At 37.0% G+C, this 22,329-nt stretch overlaps 2 protein-coding genes and 1 long non-coding RNA gene across 5 annotated transcripts in view; 1 reads left to right on the top strand and 2 right to left on the bottom strand.

Annotated features, from left to right (window-relative positions):
• Nucleotides 1–2,078: 2,078 nt before the first annotated feature.
• Nucleotides 2,079–2,709, bottom strand: LOC126720228 (uncharacterized). The gene is made up of 2 exons (XM_050422548.1): nucleotides 2,471–2,709; nucleotides 2,079–2,381 (listed from the first exon to the last, which is right to left on the bottom strand). Exons 1-2 carry the CDS (start codon nucleotides 2,681–2,683, stop codon nucleotides 2,079–2,081), a joined length of 516 nt encoding a protein of 171 aa, XP_050278505.1. The 5' UTR covers nucleotides 2,684–2,709.
• Nucleotides 2,710–2,771: 62 nt separating this feature from the next.
• Nucleotides 2,772–4,364, bottom strand: LOC126720324 (uncharacterized). Its single transcript, XR_007653345.1, has 3 exons — nucleotides 3,699–4,364; nucleotides 3,490–3,574; nucleotides 2,772–2,889 (listed from the first exon to the last, which is right to left on the bottom strand). It is a non-coding gene; the product is annotated as an uncharacterized LOC126720324 (long non-coding RNA).
• Nucleotides 4,365–4,443: 79 nt separating this feature from the next.
• The window catches only part of LOC126720323 (proline-rich receptor-like protein kinase PERK8), a 30,869-nt gene continuing 12,983 nt past the window's right edge, over nucleotides 4,444–22,329 (top strand). The window contains exons 1-2 of one of the 3 annotated variants that reach the window (XM_050422657.1): nucleotides 4,444–5,117; nucleotides 5,242–5,838. In XM_050422657.1, the coding sequence (XP_050278614.1) occupies nucleotides 5,289–5,838 (550 nt within the window). In that variant the 5' untranslated portion in view covers nucleotides 4,444–5,117; nucleotides 5,242–5,288. Of the gene's footprint in view, nucleotides 5,118–5,241; nucleotides 6,247–22,329 lie in introns of all 3 variants that reach the window. The other 2 variants (XM_050422656.1, XM_050422655.1) reach the window with 2 other exon arrangements.

The following is a 22,329-nucleotide window of genomic DNA, read 5'->3' as shown; positions in this document are numbered from 1 at the left end:
TTACTAAGTTCCAAAATTCAAAAACTTCCAAGTAGCCTTCAGCATATAACATTAACAAATAAGAACTTTATAATTTCTAATTTTTAGGGTTTAATTTGAACCACCTATGAAGAACAGGGTTTAAAATGTAATTTGCTCTAAGATTTATTGACATCTGTGCCTATTTTTTTCCTCAATATTCTGATCACTTTTTCCTACTCCTATTCTATGTTCTCATCAATTCCCCATCCAAACATAAGGTTATGTACATAAAAAATGATAATTTATCCATTGGTAGAACATTTTTAATTGGGAATGCCTTATGGTTTTTCTTTCATATGGCAACTTTTGAATTTAATTAGGACCCCACTATCAATTGCCATCTTTTGAAGTTTCATGTGCATAGAACTGTGGTGGATCTACTAACCCCTATAGATAAGTTATACCTACTACATTTATTGCTAAGAAAATGTAGTTATAAGTAGTTATAACTACTACATTGAATAAGGAGACACAATTCCCATTTCCCAGCAACGCAATTAGTTGGATAGTAAACTTTTTCTGCCCAAATTGGTAGCATCAAGGACCAAAGATGGTCACCCCATATTATGTTTATTTAGTAATTCTCAGTAGTATAATTCATCCAATAAAAAATTTATAACAACTGAAAAAAAAAATATACATATATATATATATATATATTTATTTATATGAAAGGAAAATCCCAGCTCCAATTCTCTCAAGTAAATGATAAATCTATGACAAAACAAGAATTGTGGCAAAAAAAATACAGGCAAACAAAAAAAAAAAGGACAGATAGAATGAAACCTCTATGGACAAAAGGGTCTACCAAGGCGAGCCCTGTGACTTGGGATAGTGAAGTGCCTTATTCTCCCTTCTTGTTCTGTTAAATACCCTTCACAAAGAAAAGCCTAAGGCCTCAACAAGTCCACAAAATTATTCTCTTGCTAAGAAAAAATGGTCTAACGCAAAATGCCCAAAAGGAAAAGTCTCCATTCTTCTCTATCTTATTTACTAAGATGGTTATAAACAGGAAATAAGGTGGAATAACTCATAAGATTCATATGACTTATAAAATTCATGTTAACATTGCTAGCATCTATGATCTCTACTAGTCCTTAAGAAACAAACCCAAACAAAAAGTAAAAGAATATAAGTGTGTAAAGAGATCAAAGTTGTGGACCCACTTTCTAATCAATCTTTTAGTTGGAGGTAAGGTTTCCAATGTTGGTCCTGTTTGTCTCAATTGCATGGCTCCAACAAATAGAATAATGCTGGTGTGAAAGTGGTACATGACATAGCTGGTGTGAAAGTGTGAAAGCGTGAAAGTGTCAGCTGGTGTGAAAGTGTGAAAGCTAAAAACCATGACGAATTCCCCTTCCCTTTCAAACAGCCACACCAAAAAAATAATTAAGTGGTACATGACATAGTGCTTCTAATCTCACCAAACAGCCACACAAACAGCAGTAAAACAGCCACATAAACAGCCAGCAAACTTAACTATCATAAACAGCCAAAGAAACACCCTTAAAACAGAATTAAACAGACTTAAAATAGATACCAGCAGGCAAATAACTATCAGAAAAAATTAAACAGAAGTATAAAACTGAAAACAAACTTAAAGTTGGAACAACCAATTGGTAGAAGATATGATATCAAACATAGAAAATACATAAGTTTTTCATATAAACAAAAATGATGTGATTACATAAGTGGCACAATCTACTGCAAATTGATCAAGTTGGAACAATACATCACCTATATGTTCCAAACCTACGCTTAAAATAAGCCACTACCAAAATAAGGTTACTTACAAAATGGCATCTACATATGCCAAACCCAACCCTAATATAATTTACTACCAAAATAAGGTTACAACAAGACATCTACATGTTCCTTAGGTCAACTCCAACTTGTCTTGCAAGGATTTGATCCTTGAGATTTTCAAAATAAAGTCTTTCTTTGTCATTCATGCCACTTGTATCCTTGGTTATTATTCTTCCCTCCTCCCTAATAGTTTTAAGACGAAGCTTTTCCGCTTTGATGCGAAGAGCCTCTTTGTCTTGTTCATGTGATGCCTAAATATATTGCAATTTTTTGGCCAAATAATCATCAAAACCCTTATCATCATCTGGCCTCTTTCGCTTAGCCTTTTCGGCTTTTCTACCAATTGGTCTCTCTAGTACCACTGTGTCATCATCATTACTATCAACTTGATTGATTGAACTTGGAGTTTGAGGGAGCCTTTTTGATCTTTCCTTAAGTATACTCCACTTTGGTTGGTTTTTCAACACAACCCAACAATGTTCATAAGCAAAAGCTAGGTATTTGCCGGATGTTGGATTTGGTGTAGCTTTATATAGTTCCTTTGCCTCTTTCAACTAAAGTTTTTTTTTAAAAATAAAATAATTAGAGTCTTGAAACTATAAAGGAAATTAATATTGTGACATCATTGTAATATAATTTATACCTTGTCCTCGTTAGTTGTACCACTTTTATCTCGAGCTTCAACTTTAGCCATGAACCCAGCAAACCTACTTGTCTCCCTATTAATATTTCCCCATCGACTTGATAGGGAGGTACTAAAACGTGTGGTTCCGTAAGTATTGTTCGCGCAAAAAAATTCCCAAATTTTTGTCCAAAATTTGTCACTCTTTTGGTCAGTACCATGCACAGCATCCATGCCAATGTTAAGCCATGCAGCGATGAGGAGGAGGTCCTCATCTGCACTGAAGTTGGCACCACGTTTAGAGGTGACAATTTCAACTTCTGGTAAAGACTGGATGGGCATTGAAGGATTTTGAGACCCACTTAAAAATGGTTCCACAAAATCAGAATCAGCTTGTAAGAAATCACCATATTGGTCATAGTCTTCTTGCCTAACCATCCCTTTTAAATAGGGAACTTAAAATAGTTAGTATATGAAGTCAATTCTTATTTGTGTCTTTACAATTAGTATAAGCTAATCATAATATTTTGGTGACAACTTCTCACATATAGCAATATCCTACAATATATGTTGACAACTCCTAATCAAAACAATATATATTGACAGCTCCTAATCAACATATTTCAAGTATATTACAGTAATATCCTGTGACAGAAATACTAGCCCTGTACACAACCAAATATTAATGCTTAACTTTTTGCTGGACTTGCTTGGCATGTCATGAATAAAATCGGACCTAATAGAAATACAGTCACATGTTAATTTCGACACTAAGTGTTGTGTGATGTAGGGAGCATTAAAACCAAATAATCTCAAATGAATTTGGTTTTGATGCTCCCAGCATCATTGTGATTATGTATGTTTATAATAATAAATTTGGTTTTGATGCTCCCAGCAAAATTTTGGTTTAATATTACTAAACTAGTCATGTATTACACAGGAGGAAAAAAAAAGGCTTATCAAAGAACGGTTTTACAGAGGGCTACAGAAACAAAGAGAATAGAGAGAAGGGAGAGAAATAGATAGAGAGAGATACTTACTAGTAATTGAAGATGAACCGAGCAAACTTTCTGAAGATGAACTCGAGCTTACGGTCTCGAAGATGCTAAATCAACAACAAAAACTCTGCAAACATCAACAACAATTCTTTTATCAAAACCCAAACACAAACACAAGCTGAATCCCTCTTTTTCTTGCAGAGAGAGAAAAGAAACACAAACACAAAAACTCTACATTGATCAAAACCCACCTTACAGTCAGCACCAACACCGACGGAGCTGAATCCCCCAACATCGACGGAGCTTCGTTTTTGCAAAATCTGAACCCAAACCTAAAAACCCTTGAGAATGGGTGAGGGTGAATCGGTTAAGATGGGTGAGGGTGAGGGTGAATCGGTGAGGGTGAATGGGTGAGGTGAGGGTGAATCAGTGAATGGGTGAGGGTGAAGCTTCAGAGATGGAGATGGGTGAGGATGAATGGGTGAGGGTGAATCGGTGAATGGGTGAGGTTAGGGTGAGGGTGAATCGGTGACCGGGTGAGGTGAGGGTGAGGGTGAATCGGTGAGGGTGAATCGGTGAATGGGTGAGGGTCAGCGATGGAGATGGGTGAGGGTGAATCGGGTGAGAAATTTCGGAGATAGAGATGGAGATGGGTCCAGAAATTTCGGAGATGGTCACATAGACATTTCGGAGATGAAGCTTCAGAGATGAGGAGAGAGCAGATGAGAAACAGAGAATGAATAGAGAGAGAGGAGAGCCCGCACAGAATGAATTCATGAGAGAGAAGTTTTAGGGGGAAACACATAAAATATATTATTTTTGATACAATACTTGCTACAGTGCAATTCTAAACATAGAATTGCACTGTAGCACTATTGCAAAAAAATTTGCAATAGTGCTGTTTGCCATTCCCTGATGCAGATTGTTTTGAAGTTAAAAATGTTAAATTTCCTTTAGATTTAGCATTAGCATTTCCCAATGCTAATGCTCTAAGAAATTGCAGAAAAAAAAAAAAAGGATAAAAGCTTATAAATTTATATCTTGCTTAACAAATAATTACATCAGCCGCCAAAGCAGATTACAAAACAACAGTGTACTTCCTATATCCATATACCCACGCATACAACTGACTAAAGTCGGATTCCTTGAACCTGCATGTGAATTTCCTTGTTGGTCAAACGGAGCATTTGTACAACATTCCTGTTGTAAAAAATAAATTGAAAATGAAAGAAATCGAAAATCCCAATTCTATTTTTTTTTTCTGAGAAGTTAATAGCCAGGATTAAATCCAAAAGAGAAAAGAGGCCTAGTGGCTATGAACTCGTGGGATTCTAGAATTTGAGACGTAGCAAAATGTGAATGGTCTCGGCAAAGTAAATTAGCCTAAGTAACATTTTTTGACTCACAAAAATGGAGCTACCAAACGCGCTTTCACGCGTAGAAAACTGTTGAGCGCAGGGGAAAGGGGGAAACTTACTTTTATTTATTCTGGAGTGGAAAGTGAACTTGGGCCCTCCTCGGTCACGCGGAAATGATTAAGGAACACCAGTGCATGACAGCGTGAGAATGTACCTTCCAATTATGATATGCAATTCTTTCACACACTCTCTCTCTCAATTCAGTCATATTTATGTCCAGGATCAGTAGGCGGAAGCACCAAGTTGATCCAAGTAAGTTTCTTGTCACAATCACTGCGTAACGAATTTGATTATTCTGTTCTTAAACAGAGTACAGAAACAACAAGAGTTGTAACTTGTTTTGCTAGTTAATGAGAATTAGTTATTTTCTTATCAGATTTCGATATATTGTCAAAGCAGTAAGTCAAAAACACTTCCATTCCAATGGCTTCGATGTCAACTTCTTCGTCCTCTACACGATGCTCATCCATCTTGGATGATCCATCAAATCCTCTGTACCTGCACCATGAAGAAAGCCCTGATGCTATGCTTGTGTATCAACCTCTTGTGGGAGAGAATTACCCAACTTGGGCAAGATCAATGCGAATGGCATTGATTGCCAAGAACAAGTTGGGATTTATTGATGGCACATTGACTCTCTTATCTCCAGTGGTTAAAACATCTTCCGCAATTCAAGCTTGGATTCGCTGTGACAAAATGGTTACTTCTTGGATCCTCAATTCTGTTTCTCAAGAGATTGCTACAAGCATAGTCGATAAGGACACTGCTCTTGAAATCTGGAATGACCTTAGGGAAAGAGTTTCACAAGCAAATGGAGCACGAGTTTTTCAATTACAGAAGGATATTGCTGGAATTACTCAAGGTCAATCATCAATTACATCATATTTCACTCAATTGAATGTGCTCTGGGATCAATTGCAAAAATTTCGACCTTTTCCAATGTGTTCTTGTGGATTTTGCACTTGCAACTTAGGTCAGAAACTCAATGATCTTCAGTATCAAGATTTAGTGATGCAATTCTTGATGGGTCTTAATGACTCCTATGCCCAAGTTAGGGCACAAATTTTGTTGATGGATCCTCTCCCACCCATCAACAAAGTGTACTCTTTGCTAATTCAAGAAGAAAGGCGTAGTAGTGTGGGAAACAATTCAAGTCCTCGTGTGGAATCATCAACCCCAGTTACTAAGGTATCTTCTTCTTTAGGAAACAAAAATAACAAGAACTCTAAGGGGAAAGAAAAGCTCACTTGCAATCACTGTGGAATGAATGGTCACACTGTGGAAATGAATTCTAGTTCTGCATCTACTTCATTTACATTCACTCAGGAGCAATGTCAATTGTTCTTGGCTATGTTGGGAACTAACTCCACTTCTATGGCAGGTAATTTTCCTTCTTTGCAGAACTTTCATAGTCCTGATTTCAGTTGTGATTTGAGGCATTCAATATTTTCTGAAAAAAAAGGAAAAAGGAAGTGGTTAGTAGACATGAATATGGGGGAGATACATGGGTTGTGGATACCGGGGCTACAAATAACATTGTGCATTCTGTAACTCTATTTACCACTATCACATTTGTTAAGCATAGTGTTGTGGAACTTACAAATGGTGAAATAGCTATGGTAACTCACATATGGTCTGTTAGAATTTCAGCCCACCTTTTCCTTGAAAATGTCCTACGTGTACCTACATTTTCCTTCAATATATTATATGTTAGTCAGCTTACTCAAAAACTCCTATGTTGTCTTGTCAAACTATCAAATTTCTGCCTCATATAGGACCTTATATGCTGGAGGCCAATCGATGTGGGTGAGGTTCATAATGGACTCCACTTGCTGCAAAATTCAACTTCTCAAACACTTATAATTCTATTCTTCCTTCCTTTCATCTTCCTGTACACAAATTCTTTGTCAATTTTACTTTGAACTCTAGTGACATGAGTAAGCTGTGGCACCTTAGACAGGGGCATCCCTCAAATTCTAAGGTTTTGTGTTTAAGGGATGTACTACCAGATGTAAATGCCGCTTCAAATAGGACTTGTGACATTTTTTCCTCATACAAAACAAAAGAGGCTTCCATTTCCTTTTCATTATCATTTTTGCAAGAAGCTTTTGATGTGGGGCGGGTTACAAATATTGTTTTGTTTACTGTGCTATTTCAATTTTACTGTGCTATTACATATATTTGTTCCAAATAAAGTATTTATATTAGCTGGAGTCATAATATTAAGCTTCAAATTTCCCTCACTTTGCTATCCGCATAATGTTTAAACTTGCTGAAGGCATGGTATACTTAGGGTTAACATCATGTGATGTAGTGCATAGGAACCTTATGTTTAGTCTTAGACCAGTTCAAGATTAGGAGTTGGATTCAGTTACTACTTTTCTTGGATTTTCTGTATTTAACTCAGGTATGTGTTGAAAATGGATGGTAAAGTGTGTTAGAAATTGAATCAGAAATGGTGTTTTTTGTGTTTGTTTGTACTGTGAGGTTTTGAGAAGGGTTTCTAGTGTAGATTTTCCTTGGAGGGCTATTTGGAGGGTGATGGCAGCCATGAAAGTAGTCTTTTCTGTTTGGACTGTGTCTTTGGGGGAAAATTCTAACAGTAAATAATCTTATAAAAAGAAGGAGACTATTGTGGATTGGTTTTGAATTCATTGTATTCATGATTTTTATGTGGAACTGTACCTCAAATCTATGTGATTATACGATCTGTATCCTGCACTGATTCTGCATTCGTGGTATTTAAAGTGTGTTGGATCACTTGGGGAATATGATGTTTCATGATCCGGATTGCAGTTTTGTTAAACATGGATATACATATTCTCATTGTATAAACTCTGATGTTTATTTTGTCACAGGGAAAGCACCTCAGTCAGAGCAAGAAACTTCTAAGCGTGGCCTTTGGCATTGCTCTGTATGCACTTATGATAATGATGAGGGTTTGTCTGCTTGTGATATTTGTGGGGTGCTAAATCCTTCAAAAACTGGCACCAATATTGATAAGCAAACAGGTATTCAATTCTACCTTGTGATCATAATTCATATATTCTTGCTTTCTGCGAACTAAGCTTCTGTGTATGGATTGACTTTTACTGATTTTTATTTTGTGTGATTGGAACACTCCTCTCTTGTCCCCCCTCACCACCCCACCCCCGCCCCCCACCCCCATCTCCCTCTCTCTCCTCCTCTTTTAATTCAAAATGTATCTGTGTTGGGTTTGGCAAGACCTCACATATTGAACTAAGTTTTATACTGAGATTGTCATGCAGACAGCTTGTGCCTGTCTCGTCACCAATCTTATTCTAGTGTCTTTGCCAGGTTTCCTTTCAAGTTTGTTGTGCTTTTATAGAATAGATCTCTTTGAACTGAATTCTAGGACACATTAATGATTAATCCACGTGAAAGGATGTAGAAATTCTCTCTTAGCATTTGGAGCATTTTGACTAGCTTTCTGGGGTCTAATGGTCTATAGACTATAGTGCACCACTTTAGGAGGATCATTCTCTACAAGACCCAGCCCTAGACCCTTATAAATTGCCTCATTAAGTATTTCGTGGGGAAAAAAAGAGCATATGTAAAATCTCCATGAGGTAATGAAAAATATTTTTTCTTGGGCAAACACAATTCAGGCACCCTTATAGGATAGAATCCATGGCCTCATGTTCCACCCCTTGTTTATGAAGGTGGGGAAGCCAATAGGTCCAAAGACCTTGGGAAATAAAATATAATTATTCATTGGATTAGTTGTAAAATGTAGTAGATAAGTTCTACTTGTGTGAGTGTGTGTTTACATCCAATCTTTAACTGAAGTTGTTTAGTTTTAGATTTCTTTTTGTAATATATTTCTGCCAAACTCTTTTTTATTAATTATTTATTTTTATCTGTATTGTGCATGGGGTTTTACAAATAGAGATTCCATTCTGTTATTTGTAAGTCTCTGTCGTTTTCTACATAACTCTTTGTATTCTTTGTAATTGTTTTGTCTACATGGCCTATGCATGCTTTGAATTGGTTTGGTTTGGTTTGGTTTGGTTCTTCAACTAATGGTCAATAAGTTGATTTTGGGCTAAGAATTAACCCATTTTTGGTTGGTTTTGGGTTGAGACCAAACCCTGACCCCAAGCTGTGTTTTGCCTCTACTTCTAAATTGTACTTATTTTATTATTGCAAAAGTTTTGATTCTCTAGTTCTCTAAGAAATACCGAGCTGGAGTGATTGAGGTTTCTTTCTATCTATGATGTAAGTCTCTCCCTATTCAATGTCACAATATTAAACCATATATGGTGTAAGTCTCTCTCTATTCAATGTCACTAATCAATATTGCACGTTACACAAACCTATTATTTATAGCTAATATGATACAAAAACTTTTTGTAGCATGACGATAGATCCTGGACCCATTGATCATAGTGTATTGATGAAACAAGTTAAACATCGATTTGAGTTGCTGTAGAACCTTGGAGGATAGGTAATTGCATGAGTTTTCTTGTACTATGCATTCATGTCATAACTCTAATTAGCCATAAATACTAAATATTTGCATAAATTTTTTATCTATTGTCATAATATTTGCAGGATCCTCCTAGCACACTGGATTGTCGAAGTCGCCATGAAGAGTTGACACTTCAAGGTCCTATGGTAGATGATCGTGTCCTTGCTATTGTGAGGTTGCTTGGTCTAGAGGGTCTGCACTTGGTCCCATCCATACAGCTTGACCATGCATTGATCACTGCAATTTGTAGAGTGATGGTGCCTAGAGACTCATACATTCCACCTACCACATGATGAGATGACGATCACATTGCAAGATGTGCAAGTTATCATGGGGTTGCCCATCGAGGGTGAGGCAATAGTTGGGCCCACTAAAAAAACTTGGACAGAAGTGTGTGGTGAAATGCTTGGAATTCAAATTCCAAATCGCTGTCAAACTGTGCTAAAAGGTCAAAGGATTCTGATACCTACACTTGTCGACCAAATCAGACAACCACTGTCTCTGGATGTCAATGAGATTCAAGTTCATCAGTACGCTCGTTGCTATATACTAGCCCTACTAAGGGATATGGTGTTTCTTGACAAGTCCAGAGATAGGGTCCATCTCATGTGGTTAGAGTTCATGCAGAATCTTTGTAATCCACACAAGTATAGTTGGAGTAGTGCAGCCTTATTATGGTCGTACAGACAGCTGTGCAATGCAACAGACAAGAAGGCAAAGCAGATTGGCAGACCATTGATTTTGGTCCAATTGTGGATATATGTCAGGTTCCCACATATGTCCCCACAAATGGTGCCCCGAACCCGAGGGTGTTTATGGTCCACCACTACCACCAATTCCTCTTGCTATGAAGTAAGTATATATTGCATAGTTAATGTGCTATCATGTATTATGCCACATTTTTATACGTAAACGACTAATGACCATGCGATGTTACCTGCTTGTAGGTGGGCAGGGGCGATGTGTACAAAGAATGCTCCCATGCACATGCTTTCCGCATATTGCAATCAAATTGCCACAACACGGCCCGACCAGGTATAATACTTGTATATATACGTCCATAACATCTTATGTCCTTCAAAAAGTTTTTTATTACTCACTATTGTGCTACTTGTTGTGCAAATTATAGGAAAATTTTTGAATGTGGTTGCTTTACTTGGTGGCTTTTGTAGGTTAAGTGGGAGCCATATAAAAATGACTTGAGCCACCTTCCTCCTAGTTTTCGCATCGAGGGAAGTAATGTGTGGAGGTTGATCGTTCCATTTATTTGTTTTTGGCTTGTAGAGTTCCATCTACCCAATCGTGTCTTACGACAGTTTGGGCTAAAGCAAGAACAACCCTGAGATGCTAATACCAATTGCGATTTGCACAAAATAGATACGAGGGGCTAGATAGAGAAAAATTGGTCGGTGGAACATGCAGTCCATATTCAGAAGTGGAATGATCGTGACGAGTACATTTGTAATGCACTCAGGATGGAGGAGGTGATGTCATGTCATCATCCATATATGGTGTGGTATTGTAGGATTACTCGACTGTATATCGACCGCACTAGCGCTAAGATGGAAATTTTGGTAATGTGTGTAAATTTATTTTGTTTTGCATGTTGTGTTTGACATTATGTTTGTGTCGTACTTTATAATGCTGGTGATTTAATGACAGCTTGCAACCCAACTGGCTGTCCTCAACTGGTTTACTGAAGAATCTTATGAATACAAGTTCATTAAGAAGGCCCTTGAGGATGTGGATGAGGTTGATCGTATCGATGTGCCAGCCAATGATGAAACAACAAACCAGACTGAAATACTAGATGTAGGGCCCAGTACAAGCTCAACTACTCCAGTGACACATCATCAACCTGCCCCCACCCCTCCTCCGGCCATTAAGACCCCTGTTCCACCCGTGTCCACCCCTCAGGACACAACCTGGCCTCCCATGCCACCCATCCCTCCCATTGACACTGGATCTCCCTCGCGGTTTACCCATGCTGAATTCGAGTCCTCCCCACACACCACCACCAGTTGACCACAACTCACTCATGGCCTCATCTTATAGCTCCCTCCAGATAGTTATACCCACCCCTGACCTTCAAACACCCCATGTTTAGCTCATGTCTACCAGCCCAAGTCATACACAATCACCTCCTACCTCCTCTACCTTGATACATGTTCCACAAGCCACGCATCCACATGACAGTGACATTGAGCAGGGGCAACTTGACCAAGCAAAGCAGCCACAAGATGCAAACGCTCACGCTTCACCCAAATGGAAATCGACTCGCGCCATCTAACCAAGGAGATGCGGCACAGGTTCCTACTTGGTATTCCAAGTGCTTTACTTTGATTGTAATTTCATATATTTTTCGGGTTTCTTTATGCATAAATTTGTTTTTTTGTAAAAACTTAAAAATATAACATTATGAGTAGGTAACAGAGCATGTTACAGCTCCATGTGATGGAAACGCTCACCCTACAATGATCAACTATTGAGAATTACTCAAACTTGTAGTTCCTTAACCCAAAAATGCACGTAATTGTTGGTTTTATACTTAAGTTTCGAAAAAACCCACTTTGATTGCCTGTGTTTGCATTTTTTAATGTTGATATTCTGAAATCTTTTTTTCCTTTCTTTCTTGTTGTCTAATGTTGTGAATTTTGTTTCTTAGGCTGAACTGGCCAAATGCTTAGAAAGGGATGGTTTTAAGTCTGTCATTGAAGTAGTTGGTGCAGGTTGCAGATAACCATACAAGTCTCAAGGTCCACAATTATGAACATATCCTGGAGCATTTTTCTCACATCAAAGTGAGGGTGGAGTTTCTGACTTGTTTGACGTGAGAAGTTTTGAAGTGACTCGGCAAACATTTTTGTCTTTTGGTTTCATTTTTTTAATTTTAGTTAAGATAACATTGTAATTACATTAGTTTTGATTCTCATGAGAACTATCCTAACTGTATTGCTGTTATAATTGCCAAGTGAGCTTTGTAATGTGGCAGAAAGCCATTACTGTGGTAGCTCTTATTGCTTTGGAACATTGCCTTCAGAAAATACTTAGTTTTAGTTTTTCCTTGTACCGACCCAATGACCTTGAATTCTGTCTTCAATTTTCAAGTGATGAGATGGAGGGGAAGGGAATATAGAAAAAGGCTTGGAGGAGGAGGAGGGGATGTTGAGGGGAAGGCAGGTTGGAACTGTCCCAAAGCCCCCTCTTTTTTCTGGGGTGAGAAAGAAAATGATTGAAGAAAAAAGGAGCAAGAAAATGCATGTTTTATGGTCATTTAATTTTAAGGCCATGTCAATTATTTTTGGGGTGAGAAAGAAAATGATTGATGAAAAAAGTTGCAAGAAAATTTATGTGTTGTATTGAAAATGTGTGTAATTGTGTAAGTTGTATTCAAAATGAATTAAATTTGGCATTGGCTTGGAAAAGGTGATCTTTTGACAACAAAAAGGCAACAAATAAGAAATGGCTCACCATTCACGTTACTATAATTGTACACTAATTTCGATTTCCCACCTTAGATTACAAATAATGAGAAATATATATTACAAATCCATAAAAAAAATATTTTATAGCATTGCTGGTTCCAACTTCCCAAAAAAAAAAAAAAAAAAAAAAAATTCTTGCAGTTGGATTTGAAGTTTAGACTTAAAATTTGGGTTTCTTCAGGTTTCTGTAAGACTTCTTCCATGTTTGGTCTTTCTTATTCATTTGGAGTAGTACATTGAACAGCTATTGATAATACATTTTGAAATTCAGATAAAATATAAGCTCCATTTAAGCATGGATCTGCCATGGCACTTATGCCTCCTCCTTTCATTATTGCATTACTTGCCTGTATCAGTGACAAATGACAATAGAAATCTATTCAGCTAATCTGCTGGAAAATACCATCTGAGGTGAAAAAACTACTTATAAAATAGTAACATGCTAGACTATATGAGAGACAACAAGTTAATTAGAGCATACCTCTTTAACCAGAGATTTTGGCTTTCTTCCTGTCAAAAGTTGAAGTAGCACAACCCCAAAATTGAAAACATCATTTGCAGTGGTTTCCATCCTTTCCATCTTCTTTAACTTGTAGTTTGATAAGATGGGGTCTGAAATCTTAGGCTCTAGTTTCTCAGTCAGTAATATGTTTACTTACTGAGACATATTGGAGTATTAGTTTTTAGCACCATTGCACTTAGCATTAGCTATAGGTGAAATGAATTAATTGTACCTTTATGTCTCCATGAACTAATTTTTCCGAGGGATTGGTATGAAGAAACCATAAGCCCCTTGCGATGCCAATAAATATCTGCATCCGCCGCTTCCATGCCAAGATTACTGTCCAGTTGTCACCTGTTAGATACATTCATTGCTTATTACCAAGTTTGTGAAAATGGTATAGGAGAATCATTTATTTATTTATAATAAAAGGCAATAACATATGAGAAATTATTTAAAGAAGAAGGCATTATATGTTTCATCTATCTCATGTGTCACAACATGTGGTTCTTTCACAGTTGTGGGGTCTAAATATTATGAGAGAAATAATGCATATGTTAGATACATAAGATAATTATTTTATCTAAAGTTGTATGCTAATGGTTAGCAGTAAATTTGAAAGGTGCATACAATTTTTTTTTTTTTTTTTTTTAGAGAAAGAAAATTAAAACTGAAATTTTCCCATGTATTTGGAGGTAATTGGAAGCGCAAGTGACAGGATTGTAGAGAGGAATTGAGGGAGTTTTGTATGCACTTCCTTGTGGCATGCTATAAATTTAAAACCCATATTTTCATGAAAAAACCTTACTTAGAAGCCAGCTTGAAAGATCACCATTGACACAGTACTCATAAACAAGACACTCATCTCCTCTGTCACAACATCCCACAGTACTCACCAAATTTGGATGCCTTATTTTCGCTCTCTGGCAAATCTCATCAATAAAATTGTTAAGCTCAATGCCCTCATTAAGTCTCTTGATTGCTGCTTTCATTCCACTTGGCATTATTCCAACGTACATTTTCCCTGAACAATTTTCTTTGTTTCATTAGTTCAACTTGCATCTCACTATCGAGTTCAATAAATATATATATTAGCTAGGTCTAACCAAAAAATAAAAAAATAAAAAGGTTTGAATATTTACCTACAAATTGAAGAAGAAGAAAAGCTTTTTAATTTGTAGAATGATCAATGTGTGTGAAAGGGAGAGTTTGGGCATGGGAGAGAACTAGGAGAAGTGAGAGTTGAGTGAGTTGGGAGGTGAAATGTGTATCAAAGAGTTTATATCTAAGACGGTTGAGGTTGGTGTAAAATTTATAGGAACTCAAGTTTGATAAACTCAAGTTTCATTTAAAATTTTTTTTATCGTGCTTGCATAACCGAGATAGGTGGGGTAGGTGGTGTAATTTACTAGCCTGGAAGTCGAGTATGCTATACTTGACTTTCAATGGAAGTCGAGTATGCTATACTTGACTTTCAATGGAAGTCGAGTATACTATACTTGATTTTCAATAGTCTACATGGTTTTTTCCTCTCTTTTTTAATCCACGTCAGAGCTAATTTTCGGTAGGAAGTCAAGTATAGTAAACTCGATTTTGGCTGGAAATCGATTTTGCTGTACTCAACTTCTAAAAATAGTCCAACTAACTAATAAACTTTGAACGCATGCCATCCACCTAAAATTTTTCCAAAATTATACTATTTGGCAAATTTTGCCACAAAAAGGCCATGTGTGAGGCACATTATTAGAAACTGAAGAGTCATGCCAACTTGTCATTTTGCGAGTACTTCGTGAGAAAGGTCATCTCGTGAGGTACTCACGAAACTCTCTATTTGGCAAAAATAAAAAGAGTGCTTTCCTAAATTCTTTGCACACACTATATATACTTGCATTGTAAGGAGTCTTTTCCAGAGATAAAACTCTAGCAAAACACTTGAGAGTTAGAGATTGTCATACACAAAATAATCTACACAAATTCTCTTGATTTTCCTTTACTCCTACCTCTCCATTTTCATATTTTCTTAGCCCGAACACTTACTTCACCCATTCTGAGTGTTGAGAGAAGTTTTGGTGCCTATGAGAAGCATTGGAAGAAGCCATTGAGTGGCGGATGCAATCAGGCGGAATTGCGGGATTCAGATAACTAGTGAACACAAGACTCCAAGAAATCCATTGATAGCAGGAGCTTGGAGGGCTCAAGTACATTCGGGTACTCCAACTTATTCACTAATGGATCGATTTTGGCTTTGAGGGCAGCGAAGAGGTTTTTCACTGAGTACTTCGGTTTCCTTTTCGATAACACGTCTCGGCATTATCTTGTATTTGCATTTCTCTTCCCTACTCTTTAAGCTTTACATTTATTGCTTATTGTACTTGCTTATGGCTTAGAGTAGTGTTACTGGTTTATTGTGCATGCTTGGCTCTTGTTCCATACTTAGATAAGTTAGAGCATAAACAATTTAGTCGTAATTTAAAATTGGGGGTCTAAACAAGCATTAGTGTTCTCACACTAATTGAGCTTTCAATTGGTATCAGAGCGTACACTTTTTGGATTTCATTATCTTTGTGTGATTCTAGACCTCGTTTGAGATGGATAGATCTCAATCCCTCAATGCACCTCCTTTCTTTGATAGGAGTAACTATACATTTTGGAAAGTACATATGTGTGCTTTTCTATGTGCTATTGATGAGACCGTTTGGGATTTGGTTGAGAATGGTTGGGTGAGACTAACAATACCTAAGGCTGAGTAGGATAGGGTTGCACTTACTTTGGCAAATGCCAATAGCAAAGCTAATAATGCAATTTTTTGTGGTGTTTCTACTAATGAATTTCATAGGATCTCTCATGTGAAGACTACCAAAGAAGTGTGGACTATACTCGAGACTACCTATGAAGAAACCAAGAAGGTTAAGGACACCAAATTACAAATGCTCACTACTTGATTTGAGGAAGTGAAGATGAGTCGCTTGATTCATTCTATGGGAGACTCAATGATATAGTCATTGCCAAGCTCAATCTTGGAGAGAAGATAAAAGATGCAAAAGTTGTAAGGAAAGTCTTAAGATCCTTACCCGAAAGCTTTTGAGCTAAAGTCACCGCCATTGAGGAGAACAAAGATTTGGATGAGATCAAGATTTAAGAGCTTGTTTGCTCTCTTTGAACTTATGAGCTCGGATTGCCCTCTCACAAGTCTAGAAAATCACTTGCTCTCAAAACCATAAATGAGAGAACCAGTGATTCCTTGGATGAGGATGATGTTGAAAATGAGGTGGCATATCTTGCAAAGAACTTCCAAAAGTTTCTAAAGATGAAGAACAATGGGAAGTCATTTGGCAAAGGAAAATTCTCATCCTCCAAGAATGACAAAAGAAACTTCAAGAAGAAGGATGCAAAAGACTCATCACCATCCCAAGGGATTGTTTGCTATGAATGCAATGGTCATGGGCATTTGAAGAAAGAGTGTCCGAACTATTTGAGAGGAAAGGGTAAAGTGCTAACAACTACCCTTAGTGACTCGGAGAGCTCAAATTCCAATTCGAAAGAAGAATCTGATGGTGATGGTAATTATTTAGCATTTATGGCAATTACCTCAATTGATTCTAAAGATGAATTGATTGATTTGGTTGAAGAAATTGGTGTTCACTCCGAGGGTGAAGAAGATGAAGTCTTAGATGATGAGGATGTGTACCTCAATGAAGGTGATAAGAATCTTCAAGATGTGTACGATTCATTGCTTGAGGATTGTAGTAAATATGCTAAAGTTGCTAAGAGTGCAGTCAAGAAGATGAAGAAAATTGAAGAAGAATACAAATCCACTCTTGCACAACTTAAATATGCCAAGTGTGAAGTTGAAGAGTTGAAAGAAGAGTTGCTGAATGCCTACTCTAAGATCTAGTTTCTTGAACTTGAAGTGATTCAAGCCAATGTCAAAATGGAGCGCATCACAACCAAGAAACTTGACAATGTACTTTCATCTCAAAAGCCTTCGATAGACAAAACTGGATTGGGCTACACCAGTGAAGGAAGTTTGAGTGGCAAACTAAGAAGAGTGATGAAGTTTGTATTGGCAGAGGATGTAGAAAAGCCCAAGATTGAGATGCCTATCTTTGAGAAGAAGGAAATTGGGCCAAAATCAAAGGCAAAAGGGAAGTAATTGCCTAATAATCAAAGGGAACCTCAAATGAAGCATTTTTGTCATCATTGTAGCATTCAAGGGCACACAAGACCAAATTGCTTCAGGCTTCATACTCTTAAAAGGGCTGATTCTCTACATGCTCTAGAAAATACAAGAAAAATGCCAAGAGTAAAGCAAGTTAAGGGAGAAAAATGATGGTCAATTCATTGGAGATGTCATGGAAATGCTTACGAACATCTCATCTAGCCTAGCTAGCTTCACCCCAAGGTTTGAGTTATGTTGGTCGTACCCCACTGTCTAAAGACCTCACCCAAAGCACCTATGTGGTGTGGGTGAAGAAGCATACTCATGCATGATTATTCACTATGTCCATGCATTAATACTTCCAATGTATTAGGGTCATAGTTTCATGCATCATATCATATGTAGTCTTCTTCCTTCAATGCCTCCTTCCTAGCATGTTTCTTTTAATGCTTGTTGCTTTGTTTGTCTTGTTTTGTTGATCTTACTTTATTGTTTTGTTTTGAATGAGTAAAAAATCCAAAAACTCACAAAAAGTATAAAATCTCAAAAAGTTTGATTACTTATGTTGTGTCATATCACATGTTGAGTTTGGCCTAATACCTTTGTACTAATGGTGTAGTGTATTTACAAGCTTAGTTTATTATGTATGCACATTTTGGTGGACATGCTTGATGAGTTTCGTGCCTTACGAGCAGATTTGGAGCATTTGAGATGGTCACCTCTGCCTCCTCCTTTTGATGATGTGTGATTGTCCTTTGGCATTCCGTCACAAAAAGGGGGAGTACATTTGTAAAGGGTTTTTGTAGTTAGGGAGAGATTTTTGTATTTGTGGAGCTTTGTGGAGCTATTAGATTGTATCTAGGTGCTTCATTGTGTATTTAAATTTTTGGCTCTTAATGTATTCTTTGTTTTGATTAGGTTATTCATGATAGGGGAAGATACATTGATTGTATATGTTTATTGTTTCACATTACTTATTGATTTATATTTACGAGGTTATTCATGATATATGTCTTTATTTTGTGTTATGTGAAATCAAGAAATTATTTATGTTTTACTTGTATTTTCCACACATGCGTTTATGCGTTTGTTGAGCGTTTCAGGAAATATACAGGTTGATTCAGTCATGCTGCTGTCTACACTTGCAATTGATAAATAGTAGTTAGATTGTATTTTTTATGTTGGATAATAATTTTGTAATGGGCTGTTTTTATAAACTTTGAGCATTTTTGTTTAGTTTGTGTTTTGTCACGGATTGCTAAAGGGGGAGTTTATTAGCTTCTAAGACTTTAGGTTTAAATGTATTAGAATTTCAATTTGTATTGTTGGCAAACCATGATCAAAACATTTTAATCTCGTTTGGACTTGCTCAAAGTATGTGGTTATATGTAAAGTTTGAATCGAGTAGTTGTAGGATTTATTATGTAAATCTGCCTGGCTCGATCGATCGAAAATTAGGCTTGATCGATCGAAACTCGTGCAGATTTTTTTTCTGCAAAATTTTCCAACTCAGCCCAAGCCTGTTTGATGTGTAGGGTTTTATGTTTTGTCTTAAGTATAAAAGGGAAAACCCTAGCCACATTTTAGGTTGCTCCTTATGCTGTGTGTGTGAATCTTTTGTGAAATCAAGAGGTGTTTACCTTCACACATACTTAGGGTTTCCAAGATTCAAGATTATGTCAAGAACTTGGTGATCGATTCAGTTGCTACAATAAGAGCTTAAAGATACACAAGCGGGAGTGCTTGTACTTGCTGTGAATTTAAGAAAGAAGTAGTCCGTGGACTCGGAGCTGTCACGTGGTCGTGGTAGTAAGTTTCATACTTGAGGTAGCAATAGGATGTTAGTGGTCTAAGTCACTATTGTGTAAACTTCAATTCTTTCATAGTAGATTCAGGTTTACCTTGAGGATAGCTAGGCTAAATCCTCCCCAGGTTTTTACTGGTTTGGTTTCCTGGGTCATCATATCTTTGTGTTCTTTATTTTCCACACTTTACATTGATATGATATATGTGTGTTAACCTAGATCTAATTAATTTAATTAAGTAATCACTTAGCTAATTAACTAGGTTAATCTAATTGTGTTTTAAGGGGTCTAAAAACAAACACTAATGTTCAAAGAATATATATTTCATTTGTGTGATTGTACATGTTCAAATGTGATGTGTGTATGCTTAATAGCTTGTTGATCAAACCCAAAAATATTTTTGACTATTTTATTTGTTTTTGGAAGTGATTTTATTTGTCACTTGTGTTTTGAAAGATTTTCCAAAAAGCCAAATCAGTTTTGTTGAAGAACTTCTTTGTCAGCATTTTTGCGAGTGCTTCACGAGTAAGGGTTCCCATACTTAAGTCTCAAAAATGTGGAAGTGAATTTTCAATTCCTTCACAAATTTACACAGAGAGTCTCGCGACTCCCTCACGTCACGAGATATGCTTACCCGCGAAAGTTGTCTTGTGCAAATTAGGCTTTTCGTGAGTAATTCGCAAGTCACTAACTCGTGAAATGAGCGAAAATTCAGTTTTTAAGGGGCTCATAGTGACAATATTTTCAAAATTTTGTTTTTGCCACCCTCATGTCTCTCTCAACCCAAAACACCATTTTCTCTCAAAACTCAACCAAATCTTCTTGGATTTCATCTCTAAGACTTCTCTAAGGTATGTTTTAACATTTTATATCTTTCAAATCCTTAGATTAAGTGTTAGATTCCTAAAATTTCTTGGGTTGGGCTTATTTTAAATAGGGTTACGAAAACTTAATTTTTGTCAAAATGTTTTCAATTTTTCTTGATTGGGCTATGTCTCATTTGTATTGTTGATGAAAATGTTGGCCCTTTGTGGAAAAATAACATGTATTAAGGCAAGATTCTCACATGTTCATGCATTTTTCATCATATATGTATAGTGTGTGCACTCAAGGTGTTTGATAAAATGCCTCTATGGTATTTTTTTCATCCGTTTGGACTCCAATGAGTACCAGTCTTTGGGGTTTACCATCTTTACTCATATTTAACACGTTTTGATCATTAATAGTGTGTTTTACACATTTTGTCCATGAGTGCTTGTTCATGCATTGCACATGCACACTTGATGCACCTTTTATGCACACACCCTATCCCTTGTCATGTTTTGCATTCATTCATGCTAGTTAAGTCTTTTTAGACATTTTAAGACATATAACATGTTCTTGTGTCATTGTTATGCTCGTTTGTTTTTTATTTAAGGGCATTTGTTTTACTATTTTTGCTTGTTTTTGGACTAACTTGTATCTAATGAAGTCTATTACCATTTTTGTGCATGGTTTGTGCTTGTGTGTCTATTTTTTAGATGCTTTATCGATCTTCATGCGGTAAGGAACACTTGATTGATCTCACATCATCTTCGATATCAAAGAGGACCCGCCAATCGTTGGCAAACTTTGATAACAAGAGATTCAAGACTCTTCTGGACTCTCAATCCTTCAACAACAATTTCAAGAATGCCCCTGCTATGGTGGAAAGGATTATGAGGTTTGACACACTGGAATAAACTTTTATCCATAAAATCTTTGCTGAAAAAGATTGGGCTAACTTGTTTGGTGGCTTTGAAGATCATATTGAAGAGTTGGTCAAAGAATTCTACTCCAATGCATGGTTCACAGGAGCTGAACTGAAATGTTGGTTTTGTGGAAAAGACTTTGTCATCACTCCGGACTATCTAGCAAAGATCCTTCACATAAATCGTCCGGCAAATGTGGATACATCCCCTTATGATGACAGACTGGCTCCTGAGGTCGAAATTATTGAAACTTTAGGAGCACACCATGAAGTCTCCTCCACGAGTACATCAATTGGCACTTCAAGATTCGAGCTGGAAATGAAGACTCCTACCTTGATTATGCATTCAAACTTGTACCCTTTGATCAACACGGGTTTCATTAGCCTTGGAAGAGCCAAATTCCTATGTGATCTCATTAATGGAGCTCAAATCGACATTTGTGTTCACATATTTCAGATTATGGGAAGAACTGCATGGCGATCAGCTACAAGGATATGTCTACCTTTCTACAGCCTCATCATGAAGATCATGACTCTCAAGGGCATCTATCCTCGATGGAACTGTCTTATCTCGTCAAGTCTCGATTTCCTTATATTCTCTCCAAAGCATAAAGGTTCACTCCTTTGTCAAAAGGGCAAAGAAGAGCCCTTCCAAGCCTTCGAAGATTGGATCCTCCTCTCATGCCTCTCCCATTGGGAAAAGCTCAGCTACTTCTAGTGTCTCTAAAATTCCCAAGACATCTTCTCCTCACACTCCAGAGCCTCAACCTTCTAGCACTCACTCTTAACCTAAATCATCTACTTGATGAAGGGTTTATATGAGCGTATCTTTAGACTTGCAAATATCATGTATTCTCATAATAATCATGTTCAGCTTTGCTTGACCACCATTGAGACACAGTTGAATAAAATTCAGCATAAGCTAGAGGCAGACCTTGAGCTATTCATGCCAAAAAGGGGGAGAAAGCTTATTGTGAATATATCATAGAGTAAGGGGGAGAGCATCACAGAGCAAGGGGTAGTGCATATAGAAAGGGGGAGCATAGTGGGCTCAAAAGAAGGAAGCTAACCTACAACCACACATCTTAGAAAGTCTAACATATGTTTTGTCTAATATGTTTTATTTACATTGCTTTATTTTAAAGCTTTCAGTGCTTTTGTTTAAAACTCAGTTTATCTTTAGGTACTATGTGTACCTTGGTTTTTATAGCCGTTTCTTGATGCTTTTAGTTGTCTATTGCTTTTTGCGTTAGTTTCTTTATTGCATCATGTGCTTGTTGGACATGCAATTA

The sequence above is a fragment of the Quercus robur genome, chromosome 4 (genome assembly GCF_932294415.1).
Source record: "Quercus robur chromosome 4, dhQueRobu3.1, whole genome shotgun sequence".
Taxonomy (NCBI): domain Eukaryota; kingdom Viridiplantae; phylum Streptophyta; class Magnoliopsida; order Fagales; family Fagaceae; genus Quercus; species Quercus robur.
This window is presented reverse-complemented; position numbering and strand designations above follow the sequence as displayed.